Source organism: Ictalurus punctatus, chromosome 6 (genome assembly GCF_001660625.3).
Source record: "Ictalurus punctatus breed USDA103 chromosome 6, Coco_2.0, whole genome shotgun sequence".
Lineage (NCBI taxonomy): Eukaryota > Metazoa > Chordata > Actinopteri > Siluriformes > Ictaluridae > Ictalurus > Ictalurus punctatus.
In genome coordinates this window covers 30,861,378-30,881,501 of record NC_030421.2, presented here as the reverse complement: position 1 = coordinate 30,881,501, position 20,124 = coordinate 30,861,378, and the positions used below count along the sequence as shown (strand labels likewise).

The window sequence follows — 20,124 nt, the reverse complement described above, 5'->3', positions numbered from 1 at the left end:
ACGTTCCAGGAGTAACACTTGATCTTTGTAATAATCTCAGATGGTTCTGGATTTACAGAATGTTTAACAGTCTTAGATGCTTGGATAATCTGAAACAACTGCAGTGGCACAAAGTGCACACAGAGTGGGAAAGACAGCAAGTTACTGTACCCACTCACCTGCCATCCCTTTACATCATGGGTGTTCAAAGTCTAGCCCCAGGGCTAAATGTGGCCAGCAGAAAGATGTTAATTGGCCTGTGGCTTCTCTGATGAATGTATGATAGGTGGCCCACTGGACAACACATTGCAATTTTTCTTTTTTTCCTCTGACTTCAACTGCAAATTAATTTAGTGAATGATATTTAATCATGGCTACAGGCAAAAAGCGCAAAATTAGCGGTGAGAAGGAGCGATTTGAAAAGAGCTGGAAACCAAAATGGAAACCAAAGTGGATTTGCCACTTTAATACATACTTTACTTCAATTACTTAACACAAAGGTTTTCATTACAAATTATATTATTAGCAACAACTTGAGTGAAAAGTAGAATGTTAGAAATATTTACATGAATCAGAGTTTCTTAGTATTTGGCATGTCCCCATTATTCTTGAATGACAGTGTACACTCAAGCTGGCATGGACTACACAGGTTTGTGTTAAACCTGATGATCCATGTTAGATCAAATCCATTGGTATTTTGTCTAAACACATGCTTCAGTGTAAGGGGTAAGACTCATGGAATAGCTGACCTTTAATACAAAGGAGACTTTTGGACCCCAGAGTTTAACATGGGTCGAAAACAAACTGTACTATATTTTGTCTGCTATGAGTGTGAGGAAGTACTGTATTTTCATTTCTTTGATTCATGGGATAGGTAGTGGAAATATTCTATAGGAACTTGAACTCTAAAGGCACTACTCCATTAGGAGTAAGCTCCAAAAGTATCACCTGTGTACTATTTGTGAGAAAACGATTGCTTAAAGGTAAGTATTTAAAATAAAGTGACAAAGGCTCACACTCACTTGGGTCTTATCTTTAGTTGGCTAGCCCATTTTTATAGACATCATACCTCTGAGAGCCACAGCCTGGGTGACCTCATAAAGTGATTTGAGAGCTTTCTTACTGCACTTATGTTTAGACACAATAAACTCCACCTAATCCAAGCCACCAGCATGATAGATCAATAGTCCTAGCTCTAGTAAACTTGTCCAAATGAAAGATTAGTTATGCACAAATGTGATAGAACAAAATTCAACGCTGTTCAAGGAATGAAGTGGAAAGGACAGTGGAAAGGAAAATGTATTGTTTCCAAAAAGTCTCAGGGACAACCATGTTTGTCCTAGGGTTAAACTGCAGAGAGGTCTTAATGAACTCCAGCACAAGGGGGAGATCAGTTTCCACCTGAGAGAATGCAAGGCCTGTGTACTATGAGCTCTTGTGTTCAGGAGTTGCACTTTAATCCATGGGGCCAAACCTACAGGTGGCCATGAGTGCCAAATCTCTCTGTCTATTTGGTACAACAGATCTACTCTGTGAGAAAGTTGTCAAAGTGTTCAGACCACTAATGAGATTAGCAGTGGAAAACCATGACCTCGTTGGGGCCACAAACAGGACTCAGTGACCTAATTGATGAATGATGTGCAATGTGGGAATCAGAATCAGTGGTAGAGGCAGAAATGCGTACAGTAGACAGTGAGGCCAGTCATGAGTTCTGCCAGGGAAAAATCTACAGTCTATAGTGAGTCACACTCTACAGAATCAAATGAACTTTTTTCTTCTTTAACTTTTTTTTGGTAGAATGACTTGTGTGCTTAGGGTTGCTGTCTTGCTTCTCTTGAGATTCAGTTCATGGACAGATAACCCGACATTTTCCTGTAGAATTCGGAGGTATAATTCAGAATTCATTGTTCCATCAATGATGGCAAGCTGTCCTGGCCCACATGCAGCAAAACAGGCCAAAACCATGATACTACCACCATCACATTTCACAGATGGGATAAGATTCTTATGCTGGAATTAGTGTTTTCTTTTTTCCAAACATAGCCCTTCTCATTGAAACCAAAAATTCTATTTTGGTCTCATCCATTCACAAAATATTTTCCCAGTAGTTTTCTGGCTTGTCCATGTGATATTTAGCAAACTGCAGATCGGCAGGAATGTTCTTTTTGGAGAGCAGTGGTTTTCTCCTTGCAATCCTGCCATGCACACCATTGTTGTTCAGTGTTCTCCGGATGGTGGACTCATGAACATCTCATGACCAAAAGGGGTCCTTTATACCCAGACCAGAGGTCCTTAAAAGTTTCAAAGTTCATCTGAATGTCCTCTATTGCAGGGTCATAACAAGGATGCTTGCTGTCTTTCCTGGGGTACAGATGCAGGACAGTCTCTTCTGTACCGCAGACAGATGACGTGATCTCTCTGGCCTAGCTTGGGCACAGAGGGATTGGCAACATGCAGCCAACGGGGGGAACGAAGCTCAAAGTGGATCCTGAGGGGGGAGAGACATGCACCACAGAGCTAGAGGGGGAAGCGATGCTCTCCGCGAGGTCAGACGGAGTAGAGAAGTTCTCGGAGGTCGGAGGGGGGAGTGACGCGCTCTGTGGTCTCAGCGCGGTGACGTCCAAGGTGGAGCAGGAAAGCACAGCAGAGCTTGTGGCCGAACCGGGAGACGGAGTAATGTCCTCAGTGGAACAGGGAGGCTGAGTGATGTCCTCAGTTGAACATGGAGGCTGAGTGGTGTCCTCAGTCAATCAGGGAGGCAGAGCGACAACCTCATGCGAACAGAGTGGCGCAGCAATGTCCTCCGGGGAGCAGGGAAGTGGCGCGATGTCTGAAGAGGAGCCTGGCATAGTGATGTCCAAGGCGGAACAGGAAGGTAAAGCGGAGCTTTTTTTAACAGGAGGAAAGAGCCACGTCCTCAGCTGAACAGGGAGGCTGAATGACGTCTTCTGCTGAACATGGAGGCTGAGCGGCGTCCTCTATCGAGCAGGGAGACTGAGTGACATTCGCCGTTGGGAGGGTGGGCCCAAATCTTACGCTTGACCTCCATCCATTCCTCTGTGGCCCTGATCCAATCCTCTTTCCTCTCTGGATTCATCCTCAGGGACTTCAGGATTCTCTCTTGGGTGGAAAAATGTCTGCTACATCCATTGTGTGGTCTGGCTTTCTGTCACGAATGTGGAGATCGTGGAGACGGATGTACTTGCAGATATAAAGTTTAACAAAGATCTAACAAAACACCAAAGACACTATGTACACGTAAAACGTAGAATAAACTTACAATAAACTTAGAATAAACATATGGAATTCGCAACGAATTCCCAGAAGGGATTCCGGACTTCAATTCCCAGCAGCCACCACACCGCTGCATCATGGTCACATGACCACCTGCACCTGACTCTCATTCCAGTTAATGAGCACCAGTCTGTATGTAGTCAGTGTTTGCACTTCACTCTGTGTCTGGCTTTGTTACTCCCATGTTGTCACGATATGCTCTCCTGTCTCCTAAGTCTTGGTTTTTGTTTATTCTACATTTCACATGTACATAGCGTCTTTTGTGTATTATTGGATCTTTACTAAACTTTATATCTGCAAGTACATCCTTCTCCGCCATCTCCGCAATCTCCTTTATTCATGCCTTGTTCCACTTCCACAAACATGTGTTGTGAAGACTTTGATAGATCCCTGTTCTTGAAATAAAACAGGGTGCTCACTCACAGATGATACTCATCCCATTAATTAATTGAAATCACCTGACTCTAATTTCACCTTCAAATTAAACTGCTAATCCTAGAGGTTCACGTACTTTTGCCACTCACAGACATGCAATATTGGATCATTTTCCTCAATAAATAAATGACCAAGTATAATATTTTTGTCTCGTTTGTTTAATTGGGTTCTCTTTATCATCTTTTAGGACGTGTGAAAATCTAAGGATGTTTTAGGGCATATTTAGGCATATATAGAAAATTCGAAAGGCTTCACCAACTTTTGAGCACCACTGTACATTTTAGAGAGACTTTGTGACTTTGTAGGAAGGTCTCGATATTCTTGTGCACATGCACAAGTAGGTATCCAGGTGATGTTTAGCGCCCCTCGCAGTTAAGTGGTGGGAATTGGAATCATATTCACTCAATACAATAAGCTAAGTGAACCTCTCGGACAATACCACAATGGACAGGCAGGGCATATAGACTCAGTTTCTATGACGTTGTCACTGAAAATGCATTTATTGAATGAACAACTAATACTTGATTGTAGTAATTAATACTCAGTAATTAATACTTAATTGGTAAAAAAAAAAAAAAGAAAAGAAAGAAAAATAAGCAAAAATGTTACTTTATTAAATGATTAATAAATGCAATGAGCCATATTTTGAATTTCCTCAATAGGAAAGCTGTATAGTTCTATTTTTAAGCAATATTTTCATAAGCATTGCAATGTTACAGCCACAAGTAATAATGGCCAGTGCTAATAAATGAAATGGTTTTTACATGCCTGAGATTTTACCCATTCTCCTGAAGGGTTACAAGTCATTTTAGAATAGACCCTAATCTATTTTTGTTTTAGCATTTATGTAAAATGACTGATTTAAACATATGTTAGAGTCATAACAATGGACCCCACAGGAAGCGCATCAGTTGTTTGCGTTTCAGTCAGCATAGACTTGTCACTCACGCGCCTTTTAGCACTCGGTGGAGGTGGAGGAGGAAGAGGGGGGTTCCTGCGCGTGACTTTTAACGTTGGTGCTTTGGTTCTCCTCCTCCTCCTCCTCCTCCTCTCTCTCTCCCTCTCTCTCTCTCTCTCGTTTTCTTTCATCAGCGCGCTCGCATCAGCTGCTCAGCCGCGGCACACGGAGACGTTGCCGCAGACCAACAGAAGCGGGTTTCAGTGTGGACTTTTTGAGACCGGCATGGCTAACAGGTACGTGTGCGATTTCTTTACATTTTTGTCTAGCGGCTTTTGGGTCAGCACAGCGATGGGAGTATAACAACGGCTATATGACCCTCGTTGCAGGTGGATCTGGTGGCTGGAGCCGCTGCTGCTCTGCGTTTTGGTCTCGCGAGCTGCGTCGCAGTCGACAGGTAAGCGCGGGCATCACGCGCTCTCACGCGCTAGGCGGTGCTCGTAGGACACTTGTTGCACTTTGAGAAATCCGCTGAGTTCCTGTGCTGTGTGTGGACACTTTAAGTGCATCTGGATCGTTTTCTTTCATAAAGTGAGATGACTTGGAACAAAAGGATGCTGGGTATACTAAACCTGCTGAGATAACCCAGGAGACAGTAAAATATTTAAAAGCATCCGGTTTTTTTTTTTTTTTTTTTTTTTTTAAATTATTATTATTAGTTTTTTCTTAGCACAGTTTCCAGTTTTATGGACAGTAGCATAGGGTGGGACATTGTAGAACGTCACTCTTAAATTCAATTCAAAACCCAAATATAAATATTTCTAATTGTGCTGAAATGGTCTTTAAAAAATTAGACCTAGTATTTTTTTTTTTTTTTTTTTTTTTAAACATTTTTTGTGTGTGTGTGAATGAGTGAAAGATATATTCAAGGATTTTCCATCATGGTGGAAACAGTGCAACAGATCTACAGGTCTACTGCACTATTTCCTAGAAATATTGGATTAACCATTTCTCTACCTGCAACATGTGCAAGCTGTGTCTAGTCATGCTAGAAAGTTCACAATCCTTCTGCGTGTATAAAGTATAAAGTATAAAGTGTTTCCTAAGATCAGATCCACTTGTCACACGTTTGGCTTTGTAAGTTTTTGGATCCCTGAATAAGTATATATTTGTTAAACTGTGAGAAGTGGAATGGATTAACTTATTTTAGTGTGAATTATAAAGCTGCTACTCTTGGTACCATCTTGCGTTTAATTAAGAAGACTGCATGTCTGTTAGGTGTACAGCTGTCATTTATGGGAGAGAAACTGAGATGCTTTTGTAAATATTTTATTGTAAGTGATACCGGTGGTCATCATCAATTTACACTGACAAAAATACATAAGATTGGTCTCTGAGAAAGAAGGGCATGGGCATGGAGTAAACTTAGCTGTGTCTATAATACATTCAAGCCATTTACAAATGTTGTTTGAAACGTGGTGAGATTGCCTTCACTAGTCTTGAAGATTATTGGATCCTTAAGGCACATTTCAGAGGCTTAAAATTCTCTGAATGATGGGCAGGGTAACCTGTCACAGTTGATCTAAAGCTGCGTGAGAGAATAGCATTATCCCATGTCCACTAGGGTCCAAAACTCTGCATTCTCCCGGGCCTCATGGACAATTCCTTTTGTTATGCGCTCAGTTCCCCTCTCTTTTGAGTGTGTGTAGCCCGAGGCAGCAGAGCAGACCCGGGGGGAACAGCTGTAAGGAGACACCCTGCTGGCACGTTTAATAGACAAATGAAACGATGCATTATGAATCACAGCAAACAAGGACCCCCACCTGGCACATGTGGATGCCTGAACACGGAAAGACAGGAAGGTCCTGTTGAGAGCCCCACGTTTACCACTAACAATACTCTCTTAACCATTAAAGGGCTTCTTAGAACATAGTCGATTTGTACACACCTTTAATCTCCACAGGGTTTCTTCTACTTTTTTTTTTTTGTTGTCTTTTTGTAATCTTTGTATATATATTTTTTTCTTTTGAAAATAATTGAATACTTCTGAAAATAGCAATGCTGTTCAAGTGGTGTGAACAAACTCAGTGTTACTGAATTGAGACTCCTCTTAGGAGTCGCTAATAATAATAAATAGTGAACATGAAGTTGAGACAAATAGATCAGGGAGGTACTGTTCAGACATCTGCTGCCTGAATAAAGTACCGAATTTTCCTGGCATTGGAACTTCCTGCTTACAAAACCTTTTTCCTTACTGTTGAGTGCTTTGACTGTTGCTAACTTGCTGTCTAATCATCAACAACGAAGAATTGCAGTTTGATATTTGCAACCTACCTTTAACCTGGACTGTAACACTTCTGGGTAGTTTTTTTTTGTTTTTTATTATTATTTTTTTTTAATAACATAACTCACTACTGTTTGTTGAATTCCGACTTTGAAATGACTTACTGTTGGAAATTAATTGAAGAAAAAATGTTTAAGGGAGTGTATTAAACGTGATGTGACATGATAACCTGCTTTGAAGACAAGCACACATGCCAGAATCCTGCTGACTGTCTCAACTCGCTCTGCTGAAAGTTTTAAGTTTTAGTAAATAACCTGCATGCTAAATTTGAAGTGTTTAGCATGGAAGTTCCATTTGCTTTTCAGTCTCTCTCTAGAGAGGAGTCTGGGCATGCTCTTTGTGTGACGGCAAGACCTTTATGCCTGTGGCCAAGTTCCTTTAGGTCAGTGGATGAGCTGACTTTTGTGAAAAGCTTGGAGAGGGTCATGCCTATCGGCTGTTTTGCCCCAGCAGGTCCGGAAGCCTTTGTAATCCATGGATTTTCAACTTTTTTCTCTTGCTTTCCCCACTTATACGTTTACCCTGGTAGGCTCCCTTTGGTCAAGAATTTATGATATGGGGATGTGAAATATATTTTGCCCATTTGTTTATTCCATATCTGCACCCCCCTTTAGATGATATCACTTCACATGTGAATGGGCTAAATTTATGACACTTTACTAAAGACGCCTCAGTCTGGAGAGCCCCAGCAGCTTAACGCCTCTGTAATTGTGTTTAGATGTACTGTACTAGTGTTAAGACTGTGTGTGCTTTTGTCAGTGGTGATTCTAGTGCTTCTTAGATGTGCCATAGTTTAGGATTTACATTGCTGTCAAGGAGACAGCCAGTTCCATGTGCCCCCCCCCCCTTCACTCGTTGACCATTTCAGAAATTTGTAGTTAGTTAGCAAACCTGATCCCATGCTTCTAAGTGTAGATGGTATCTTCATCTGACTTGGGTGCCTTTTCACTTTCTTTAACAAGGTATTTGTGGCATAGCTGTAACTGGCTTGAAATCACCCTGTACAAAGTTTATCCGACATTGATAGAGGTCATTTAACACTGCCACTTTATTCTGCACATACAATCGTGTCTTACAAATAGTGGGATTAAGAGTAATTTAGGATAAGCCTTTACTCTGTCTCTAGAAGACTTACTGCTGGTATTACCAGTGTTGCTCCACATTTGTATGTTACTAAGAACCCTTTTCTTATTCTATCACAGTTCACTGTACATTAATATTAGTGAGGTTGGTGCAAGGTTTATTGTTTCTTATTGTTTCAATTCCAAAAACTGCAGATTTAGCAATGTGGAATGCATAATGCATTTCTCTTTTCCCTGTCCTTTTCTTTCAACAACACTACCTCTTCAGAGCAGAATGAGATTCTTAAGCCACTTTACTAGAGAGGCCTCAGTCTGGAGAGCCCTGACAGATTTTGAGACAGAAGTCTGCCCACTTCTGTCTAAATCCACTTGTGTTTTTTCAGATTGTAGTGGTTCATGAACATTCCATTTCAGGAGATTTGCACTGTTAAAAATGAGACAGGTTGTATCTATGGCATATATAAACCTGGATAAGCTGCATATTGCTGGTATGCAGGTGAAAGGATAAAACTCTACTTAAACTGAACTCTACTGGCCAACTGCAGACATGATGTAACAGAATGAGAAATCGAAGGCAAGAGATGGTGCTGTCCGAACATGCGCTTAAACATGAAACTTGACCTGGCTCTCCACACAGCTAAGAGAGGAATGCAGACTTAGAGATGAACATAAAAAGAGCTGTGTTTAACTGCACAGTTGATCACAGAGCTGCTCACTTGGTCTGTAAGATTTCCACAGCTTTAGTGCAAGGGCAGAGGCATTGCAGATATTCAGTTGTCAGACCTGAGGACATATATTGTGCTTTGAGCCTTGCCATGTTCTCCATTCCAAACTATCACTAACCATTCCATAGAGAGCTAGAGATAATGCCACCTGGGATGCTTGTCCATTGTGTTCACATGGGTGATAAGTGTACGTTACAATGTTGGTGATTATGTGTAGTGTGTAGATTAAAATTCTTGTCTCTGTAAAGAACATCAACCCTGGAGCTGTATTCCCTTCACCTGTTCATAGACTTTAATTGTCATATTTACCATCCAAAGAAGATTGCAGCAGCTTTGACTTAAGCCAGGCATATAACATTCTAGTTTACACACCCACACTCATAAATACCATGGTATATACATGAATAGGTTAACTGTAGGACATGGTCAAGCTGTGAGCCGACCGATCATGGTTTTCCCAAACGGAATAGTAAAACCTCCAGTAGATCAGTGTTTGATTGACTGTTTATGAGATAGGAAGTTCTTGCGTCTGTTTTTTTAAAAAAAGATTTATTTTGTAATGAAATTCTGAAGTGTCTTTTTCAACAATATCTGTTTTCTTGGACTTGGACATCCCACCCTGCAAAAACTCATTTAGTGGAGGTAGCTTCACCGCACATGCAACCCAATTTACACACACACACACACACACACACACACACACACATACATATATATATATATATATATATATATATATATATATATATATATATATATATATATATATATATATATATATATATATATATATATTGTAAGTATTTTGTTGCTGGTTTCAATGCAAATAGCTTAACGCTAAATGTGACATCCAAATATGTACTCATTATTTTATATTATATTATATTATTCAACTCATTTAGTCATTTTTTGTTGTTCTATTACAACTGTAAGCATGTCTACAGGGAGTTTGGCCTCATCACATAGGACATCAATAGAGTAGCTCCTTAGCAGCTAGCCATCTAGTTTAAATAACGTTAGCTATGCTAATGAATGAATGACATCTGTTAAACTTACCTCAACATGTCTTTTACAATGATTTAACCCTTCATGGGCAAACAAAAAGTCACTGTACAAAAGCAAAACTGTCATTCATTTTGACCCCTATTAAGCAGGGGTACACTTTAGTGTAGTCTGGGGTTGAAGTACATTTTGTATTTTCTTTTTCTTTTCTTTTGGACACTCTGCCATGGCGCTGCCGGACACCACAGTGTTACTGAACTATGATGGTACACTGAACTGAGAGAGGCCGACTGTAAAGCCCGGCCACAGAGAAAACTGATATAGTTATAGTTAGCAGAAAGAGAGACCAATGAGGATACACTTTGTGTCACTTTCTCACTATGTCTTGTCACTCACTCTTTCGGTCTCTGCAGAGCCCTTCTACTATTAGAAATGATCTGGTCTCTTCCTCACTCTCAAACAAAATAGATTTCCTGGGATATTGTATATAATTTTCGGGCATCAGGGAGCCGCTATCAATATACGTGAGGCTCCCGGAACTTCCAGGAGAGGTGGGATGTCTGCTAACTGTTTCCTTCATTACCCACAGTATGTCCAGCTCATAGAGAGATGAAATTCTAAAGCATCAACGTTCATGCTAATACCACCATCAATGCTGTTGTACTTCTCATCTCTTAGCCTCTATCATAGCTATGGGGTGGCTGTGGCTAAGGTGGTAGTGTGGGTTGGCCACTAACCATAGGGTTGGCGGTTCGATTCCCGGCCCATGTGACTCCACATGCCGAAGTGTCCTTGGGCAAGACACCGAACCCTGAATTGATCCCGATGGCTAGTTAGCGATCTGCGTGGCAGCTCTGCAACCATTGGTGTGTGTGTGTGTGTGTGTGAATGGATGAATGAGACACAGTGTAAAGCGCTTTGGATAAAAGCACTATATAAGTGCAGGCCATTTACCATAACTTGGTGCAGCTGCATTGCTTACTGGAACTTTGAGTCCTTCTATTGCAGTCTCCACAGCTTCTACATTGGATTTCTTATCAATATGGAACTGAAAAATGAGAAAAGAAACTCTTGCTTTTTTCTCAGAGTCATAAAAACACCTCCACCCATCTTTACTCACAAAAGTCTCAGTAGAATATTTATTGTTTTAACTACAAACTCCACAGCTGAATCCATTATCTCAACATTTACATTCTTCAAAAAGCTTTAACAAATTTTCCAACCTGGCCATGAATCAACAAATTCACTTGTACCTTCATCAGATTTTTCTGACATGTGTCATTTTCCATTTGAGGGCATATATAAGGCTTATACTCTTGCTGTTTGTATTTTACTTTTGCTGTCTGTCCTTGCTATCTTCTGCATTCTCTTCTCACACTTAGACCAGCATTTGAGCTTAGTGCTAAAAAAACAATAGGAAAACTATAATTACCGCCCAAGTGGCATGAAAGAGGGATTTGTAATAGCCTTTAGTGTGCACCTAGCCATCACTGGGGCTAATAGAGCACTATGATCCCTCTCACTTCTGCTGAAGCCCTTCCTGTCCAGGTAGAAACCCTCACTTATTTACTCCCTTTAGCTATAATCTCACCAACTCTTTACCTGTATGGTGCTATTTGACAAATAATAGGCCACAAGGCTATGTACACTCATAACATGTCGTGAAAATGCACTGTAAGATAAAAGGCACCAAACGCAGCTGGGGGTGCTTAGGCATTGAGGAATTTCTGTGTGTACTTTGTGACATTTATGGATTGCTGGACAAAGTGTCTTTCCTCCTAAATAATGACAAGGTTTTAAAAAAGGTAATCCTTTTAATGGCTACATTGATATCATAGTATGTTGTTTTTCCAGCTGCTGGAAACAATTCAAGTTGATATGGGGGCTTGTGTTAATATAGGGGGCCACAGCTGTCTTTGTCTAGTGAGCTGTCTGTTCACTATAGTCACAGCATGAACTTTTATTATTATTTAAAAAATAAAGATTTTACACCTGGATAGCTTTGGGATTCTGGTCTTTTCGTTCTGTTTTTGTCTGTTAGAAAAACGGTCTGCCAATCAGAAAATGCTGATAAAAATCCTTGCCACATACATAAGGAGTTTAGATACGGATTTAATTCATTCAAATCTAATTGAAATACTGTGAGCAATGTTTATATTAATGAAATGACTAGATTACTGTTTCTTGTATTACAAATACTAAGTTAGATTAGATGCCCAAAATGTATTAGGGATATAATTAAATCATATAGTGCATCAATTTAAATCCTAATTAAGGCATTATTTAATTTTAGCTTTTATGTAGAAACCGTGAATGGTGATTAACAGCGCCTGGGATTTATTCCATGATTTGCACCACTGCAAGTGGTGTTGGAAACTGGGGATTATTGGTTTTCCTACTTAGAAATTGAACTTTGTAAACTTATCATTATATATTTTGTAACATTCATTTCTTTTATTTTAAAATAAATAAAATATAATCTTTCATTAAAGTGGCTATTGAATATCTGTTTGATGAGTATAGATTTAGCAATTATATTTTATATTATGATGTTGCATAGCATGCAATGGTAAAAGTGTTATCTGACTTTTTTAATCAAAAGTGTTTGAAATGAGTCTGGCTGTACTTTCTAGTTCACTATCTGTGCACAATGAGTACCTAAATGCAGAACAATTGCAAGAGCTTCACGCTGTGGAAAGGGCCCTGTTCAAAGTTCCCTTTCAAAGGGATCTCAAGGTTGCGTGAGCTTCATGCTGTGGGAATGAGTATACCGACTCCATCATACTGAGGGTATGGCCTGTCACAGATGCTCCATCAATAAGGGAGTGGCTGGCCAAAATGGCGGCCACATAGACCCTAATTGTAGAAGAAGCCAACCTTGCTGAGAAATGTTCCTGAACTCTGGGACTGTAGCCATTGCACAGTTTACTGGGTCTCACTGATGTTCCAAGCGTTGAACATGGTCTCTACAACCTTGGTTGAGATATCGGAATCTATTAGCTGGTGCCCCTCAGGAACCAGACTCACAGTTTCCATGGTTCCGGCCGAGGGTGATAAATCAACCCTCTGGCTTGAGACAATAGGTCCCTGTTAACATGAATCTCCCAGCGATTGCTGTCCAGCAGAGATATTGTCTCCGAGAACCATATATGAGCTGGCCCATAAGGCCAAACTATAATACCAAATGAATGTGAGCGGCATAGTGCCATCCAGCTGAGATATTATCTCCAAGAACCAAATTCGAGCTTGCCAATCCGATGATACTAGCAGCAGACATAACATGATCTTGGCAAACTCTTGCTAGAGCCTGTGGGAGCAGAGTAACAGGGGGAAAGGCATACAGACATGACTTTGGCCATGTGTGTACCATGGTGTCCAGACCTGACCTTTGTTTTTTTTTTGGTGCGGGAGGAGTGAAGGCGAACCACAGCGGGCAGTGTGTTGTTTCCTCGGAGGTGAACACGTCCACTTCTGCTCGGCCGAACCTTCGCCATATGGACTTCCCCACTTGTGGATGGAGCCTCCAATCCCCGGGCCTCAGCCCCTGCCTCGACAGGATGTCTGCCCGGAATGTATATTGTGCTAACTGACAAAACTTCCTCTCCACCAGAGAAAAAGATGTTGAGCCTGCCTGAAGAGGGGGCGTGAACGTAGTCCTCCCTGGTGGTTGATATATGAGACCACCACGGTATTGTCAAACATATGGTGACCTCTCAACTGAGGAGAAGGAATTCAGTGCTAGGAGTATGGCTCACTCTTCTGGTGATTTATACACTAGATGAGGGCTGCTCCAGAGGCCGTGAGGAAGGCGTCTGACATTACTGTCTTGCGATTAGAGATACCCCTAGAGTGTGACCCAAGGCTATAAACCAGAGACACCTCCAAGTTCTAAGAGCATCTAGGCATCGCCACGTGACACTGATTATTCTCATAGATTTTGTCCGTGGATGAAACCCCCAACTTTCAGCCATCACTGAACGGTCTCATGTGCAATGAGTCCAATGGTATGACATTGGCTGCTGCTGCCATAAGCTCTAACAGTCTCCACAGAGACTAGAGGGGATGCATAGACCTAGCTTTATCTTGCTCAATGTTGATAGGATTGCCCTACACGTGTTGGGGATAGACACACCCTCATCGTATTCAAATCCCATTTAACCACTAGAAAAGTGCTCTTGAATGAAGAAGCAACTTTCCCTCACATCGGCTACATCATCATATCGATGTTGAATCTGCAACTTCCTGAACTGTGCTAGAATTAACCAGTCATCAAATGGCTGCCCTGGAGTAGAAAAGGAACCAGTGAGGCATCCGTACTCTGTGTGAAGGTGTGATGGGATGAAGCTAGACCGAAAGGGAGAACCAATATGGATATGTCTTGCCTCCAAACGCAAACTTCAGAAACGTCCCGTGACTGGGCAATGGAATATGCACCTTTTTTTTTACATCTATCGTCACAATCCAATATTCGGACTGAGTTTGTGGAACTCAGTGGAACTTGAGCATTAACTTCTTGAGCTTGTATGGGCGTCTGTGGCTCAGGTGGTAGAGTGGGTTGTCCACTAACCCTAGGGTTGGCGGTTCGATTCGCGGCTCACGTGACTCCACATGCTGAAGTGTCCTTGGGCAAGACACTGAACCCCAAATTGCTCTCGATGGCAAGTTAGCGCCTTGCATGGCAGCTCTGCTACCATTGGTGTGTAAGTGTGTAAGTGTGTGAATGGGTGAATGAGACACAGTGTAAAGGGCTTTGGATAAAAGTGCTATATAAATGCACCATTTATGTCTGAAGAGTTTGGTTCAGATGACACACATCTAAAATTGGCTGCATACCCTGTCTTTCCTAGGAACCAGGAAATAATGGCTGTAAAATCTCCCTCCCTCAGAGAAGAGGTACAAGTTCTATGGCCCATTTTTCCAAGACAGATCTACTTCCTGGGCTAACGTCAGGCTCTGCATTGTGCTGACCACTGCAGTGAGCACGCCTCTGAAACGGTGAGGTCAAGCTTTGAACTGGACCCGGTACCCTTTTCTATGCAGGATAGAACCCATGGAGACACATTTGGAGTATTTGGAATATTATGGATTTACAGTAATACTGGGAACTAAACTGCCCTAACAACCTCTTGTCCCTGATACCTCCCTCTGCGGCCCGCTTCTTTTTTCCTTTTCGGCACTGATTGACATTTTAAATCAGGCCCACTAGCAGGCTGCAACTGTGGCCACCTGGTCCCCCTGGGTTTCTACAGAGGGAAGCAGACATATATATATACTCCAGGTCAAACGAAGATCGGCTGCCCTGCGGTATCGTCACGTTTAGGCGGGATTCTGACTTAGAGGCATTCAGTCATAATCCCGCAGATGGTAGCTTCAGTGGATCCTCAGCCAAGCACATGCACCAAATGTCTGAACCTATGGTTCCTCTCGTACTGAGCAGGATTACTATTGCAGCAACACATAATCAGTAGGGTAAAACCAACCTGTCTCATGATGCCTTGACAGCGGCCGGTCCTGAGTCCTGAGGTTCCGAAACCCATATCACTTCGGCTGAGAAGCAAGAGAGCCGGAACTGTGCCGTAGCATGGTCCATGCCCATAAATTTCACACAGAAAGTGTCCCTGCCCTCCCCGTAATAAAACAGGAGAAAGGAGTAACACTTCCTGAACTCTCGCTGACTCATGCTTTTCTTTTCTTTTCAAAGGGACAGAAAAGTAAAGATTTTTTTAATAGAGAGGAAGTGAAGAGTTTTAGGAGCATTCACACAAACAGCTAACATGCGGTCTTTCGCTGAAGATAATAAGGCTGATGATGTGGTTTACAGGCATCATTTTATAGTTACACGACGCAAAATTCCATGTTAACTGACCACGGCAGGAATATAAATAGGCTTTACACAGATTTTACACACATTTTACACAGACTTTAGATACCGGTCACGCATGAGGGTGCTTCCTACAGCGTGAAGGTCACGCAATGTTGAATTCCCTTTGAAAAGGAACATTTATGCACTGCCTAGTGTCACCTGCAATTATGTGTTTGAATCAAAGTGTTATGAAGTTTTGTGAGGTTGAGATGTATTAAAGTGGTGCCAGTTCTTTTGCCCATTATTTGCCTTTTATCCCTTGGATACTTTGAAAGTACTATTTTTTGGAATGTTTCTTTCTATTGTAATACACTATTTTATTGTGTTCCAAAACATTTACATGGGCATTTGTGGTTGGTTATCGTTATTTCTGGACCTTGAGCATTCAGGTCATTCATGGGCTGAAGCCTTGCCAAGAGCATAAAGGCTCTGAAAAGTAGATTCCATGGTCACCAGGTGCAGATTTGCCCAACACAAAGCATTGTTTTGGACCTTATGTGAGATATAAGATTCTCTCCTCTGGCACTTTGTCCCCCCACCCGGTTTAAGAGGCGTTTAAAGGGCCCAAGTGACAGTCTGGTTAACACAGGCCTGGATGAAACCAAATCCATGAAATCTATACCAGCTGCTTTATTTTCATGAATGAAAATGGGATTTGAATTACGACCATTCTGTGACACAAAGCTGGAAGGGCAAATGCCAGTAATTTGAAACATGCACTAGGCAAAGACATATCTACTAAATGTGATATTGATTCTGACCTACACATTGAAGCTCAGTTCATGCCAGTTAATGAGGATTTTTGTAGGTTGTACTCAAACATGGTGTTCCATATCTGATATATCCTGTTTCCTTATGAGCCTTCAAGCTGCATTGTCATATCAAAGGATCTTTACATTCTTGTCATTCATCTTCCTTTCACCAACAGCAGCTTCCTTAGATAGTTCTCTTGTTTTTTGTCTTCACAAATCGCACACCACTGGGGCATAAAGGGTGTCCCACCCTCACTCAAGGGAGATTAGCATCAGTAGCAGCAAGTCTCTTGAGAGTTCTGGCAGTGGGGACTGGAGTTGGACATGGCAGAAGGTATCTTTTAAGCATGTTGGTAGTAACCAGAAGATATAAATCAATACAGCCATAGCAGACTTTATAACCAGGGTAAGCACTGCTTCTTTTTTTTTTTTTTTTGCCTTTTCTGTTGGAGGCATTGTAATGCGCCAACATGCATTGACCAGATACATGATTCTGCATGCAGCGATGAAGTAAATGTTAAGTGATATAGTCCGTTGCCCTCCAATGATACTTTCTGGTTATATGAAAGATTACTCCCATTAAAGGGTGTTTAGATGACTTAAGAAATCTTGGCAAATATTAAATAAGCCAAATGTAATGCAAGTGATTTCTTGGCAGGGCCCAGTTTTTTAGTCTGGATATAGTACTCCTGGAATAGTTCAGGTAGAATGGTGTGTTTTGTACTTTGTCATTTACCACAAAAGAGATAAGGTAAACTCAGCACCAGCAAAAGTCTTGGCATTGACCTAGAGTGTATACAAAGAATGGAGCCTTCTATTCATCTCGCCGATGTAAGCTGAGGGAAACTGTGCCACACATTGAGACCTGCCGAAGAAAGGTAAGAGCTTATCTCCCCAACTAAGGAAAAATAATAGGTGCACCTGCCAGAAATTAATGAATAAACATTTGTGCTAGTTCCGTAGAAGTGATCAGTATTTGACTTTAAAATAGTCTTCTGGGCGGAGCACAGTCAGCGTATTGGTTAGCACCTACACCAATGAAAGGAATTTTAAAGCAAAAGCAACTGTCATTAAAAAAAAAAGCCAAGATCATCTCTGCATAATGAATCCAAATAGATTATTGAAAATTATTCATAATTGGACAGACATCCAAATATAGCTCTATAACCATTTCTGGGATTCCGGCAAAATGGATTAAATCCAAGCCTCAATACCTCAACAAAACAAAAGTCAAATTAGACCAAATTTGTTCTGTCTGTAGAATGTTCACAAATAAAAAGCTCTAATAAATGGACAAAATATTACTGCACATGTAAATAATGTTCATGAAATAAAACTGTACTGAATGGGCATGTGGAACTTATTTTCTGTTAAAGGGGAGCAAAATATATTTGAGGGCGCTGATTTAAATTCGTTATTTAAATGCATTTGTTTCCCAGTAACCAACACGTATAGTAAAAAGTCAAGTGCTGACTTGGTATTTGTATTCTAAGCCCTGATTGTGTTACAATGGCTTGTGTTACAATGCTTTTAATAGCATGCTACTCCTTTAGTCTTTCTAGAGGGTAGATGTTTTTTTGTGTTTTGTTTTTTAACCCAGACATATCATGTTTCAAATCATGGTGGTATTTAATCTAATTACACATAGTTACAATATTGCACTTTCTCAACCATTCTTAACATTTCTTCATCTAAATGTGTGCGGTCTGATATCCTGTACTAGGTACTCTGTGAACTTGGGCTACTGACTAATCTTACTGATAACATCTTGCTTGTCATTGTGTTTGATGGCGAGCACATGCCTCTTGTTCACATATTTTTGAGGGTGCTTTTTCTAATAAAATGTGACAATGCATTAGTTATTTGGTGAAGCCTAGAGCTCACTAAATAAGGGGCTGATACTGTCTTTTTAATGAAAAGCCTTTTTGTCTACCCATATGGTCCTGATGGATCTGAGAACCTTAGTTGTTGCTGCATGCAGTTTGAAAATCATTACAGCTGACAAATAGCCTATGCCATTTTAAGGAAAAGTGATTGTAGTTACGCATATGTGCTTGAGGTTATATACACTGTAATTTTTCTTCGCAAGTTTGTGACTACGCTACGTTGAAAACGTCATAGTCTGCATGATGATCTTTGAGACGGTCAAAGAAAAGATTAATTCTACAAAATTGGCTGTGCTATGGAATTTGATGCCAACTTTAAAAAAGAGCAACAACAGTCTCTGTGTTAAATCAGTTCTGTCTGAGATAGCACACATTCCTTGGCATGACATGCACAATTTAAGTCTCAATAACTTTGCATGGTAATTCGGAGTATGTCAGAACAAACTTTTTTAATCTGTTTTTTTTTTTTTTTTTTAGACATAGTTTGTGTTTTTAATTTGTGTTTGGTGTGTGTGTGTGTGTGTGTGTGTGTGTGTGTGTGTGTGTGCGCCTCTATCAGCGGTGGTGACTGTTTAACCATAAAGTGCTAATATGACAAAGATTGTTTAATTTTCATCCAGTGACCGGATTGCCACTTGTCTTCGATAATGATTTGATTCCCCTACCGCACGAGCTTCCATTCATTCTTATAAAACCAGATGAAAGGCAGAACCACACTTTTTCACTTGTAACACATTACTTCATAGATTTTGACGTACATAGCATTATCTAAAGCCAGCGACGAATAAAGTCGAATGCTACAGCTCTTGCTGGTATTTTAAACAAATTTAGACTATGCACCCCAAGAGACTTTGCAAAAGTCTGTTTGTCTTTTGTGATGATTCATAGACTTTGGGAATAAACAGTGAGCATTAAGAAGAAAACACACGGGGCTGTGACCTTTAAATTAAATTAAAGTGCTTGAACTCTAAACTGACTGAGACATACCTGCTCAGACATGTAGCATGACAGCTCTTAATAGAAATTGCAACATTTTCCTAAACTGTGTAAAGCCAAAAATGTGATCAAGGATAGCAGGCATCAGTGGTGTATTTCAATCGTTTTTCCACTTTCTCTCTGTGTATATATATATATATATATATATATATATATATATATATATATATATATATATATATATATATATATATATATCTCCAGCAACTTTCTTGACAGAAATGGAATAATGAGTCCCTGAACAAAGGGGGGGTCAATATTAAAAGTCAGTATCTGGTGTCCTCCAGCTGCTTTAAGTACTACAGTGCATCTCCTCCTCATGGACTGCACCACATTGGTCAGTTCTTGCTGTGAGATGTTCCTCCACTCTCCCACCAAGGCATTTACAAGTTCTCGATCACGTCTGGGGGAACACACGCTTGCATGTAATTTTCCACTGCAAGGACGATCAGCTGTCCTTCCTGTCTTCCTGTAGCACTGTCTTAGGCGTCTTACATTACAGACATTATTGCTCTGGACACATCTGCAGTCCTCATGCCTCCCTGCAGCAGGTCTATGGCATGTTCACGCAGGTGAGCAGGAACCCTAGGCATCTTTCTTCCTGTGTTCATTTCAGTAGAAAGGTTGCAATTGCATTTCCTATTTGTGAATGCATAAATTGTGACATAATTCAAATGAAAATGCAAGTCGTGTATTACGTTTGCGTTCTCATTCACATGAACGTACAGTGTCTGCCAAATTTCAAATGGAAACGCAAAGTCCATTTGCAATTGCATTTCCTGTGTGTTACGCGTTATGGCCCTGTCATATTGAAACAGCAATAGCAATTAGCAATCTCTCAGAAACTCAGCTCACCTGTGCTTTATAG

At 40.8% G+C, this 20,124-nt stretch overlaps 1 protein-coding gene across 2 annotated transcripts in view; it reads left to right on the top strand.

The window, feature by feature from the left end:
• Nucleotides 1–4,745: 4,745 nt before the first annotated feature.
• Nucleotides 4,746–20,124, top strand: part of col18a1a (collagen type XVIII alpha 1 chain a) — an 87,740-nt gene continuing 72,361 nt past the window's right edge. For both annotated transcript variants that reach the window (XM_017470247.3, XM_017470246.3), the window contains exons 1-2: nucleotides 4,746–4,902; nucleotides 4,996–5,063. In XM_017470247.3, the coding sequence (XP_017325736.1) occupies nucleotides 4,892–4,902; nucleotides 4,996–5,063 (79 nt within the window). In that variant the 5' untranslated portion in view covers nucleotides 4,746–4,891. The remainder of the gene's footprint in view (nucleotides 4,903–4,995; nucleotides 5,064–20,124) is intronic.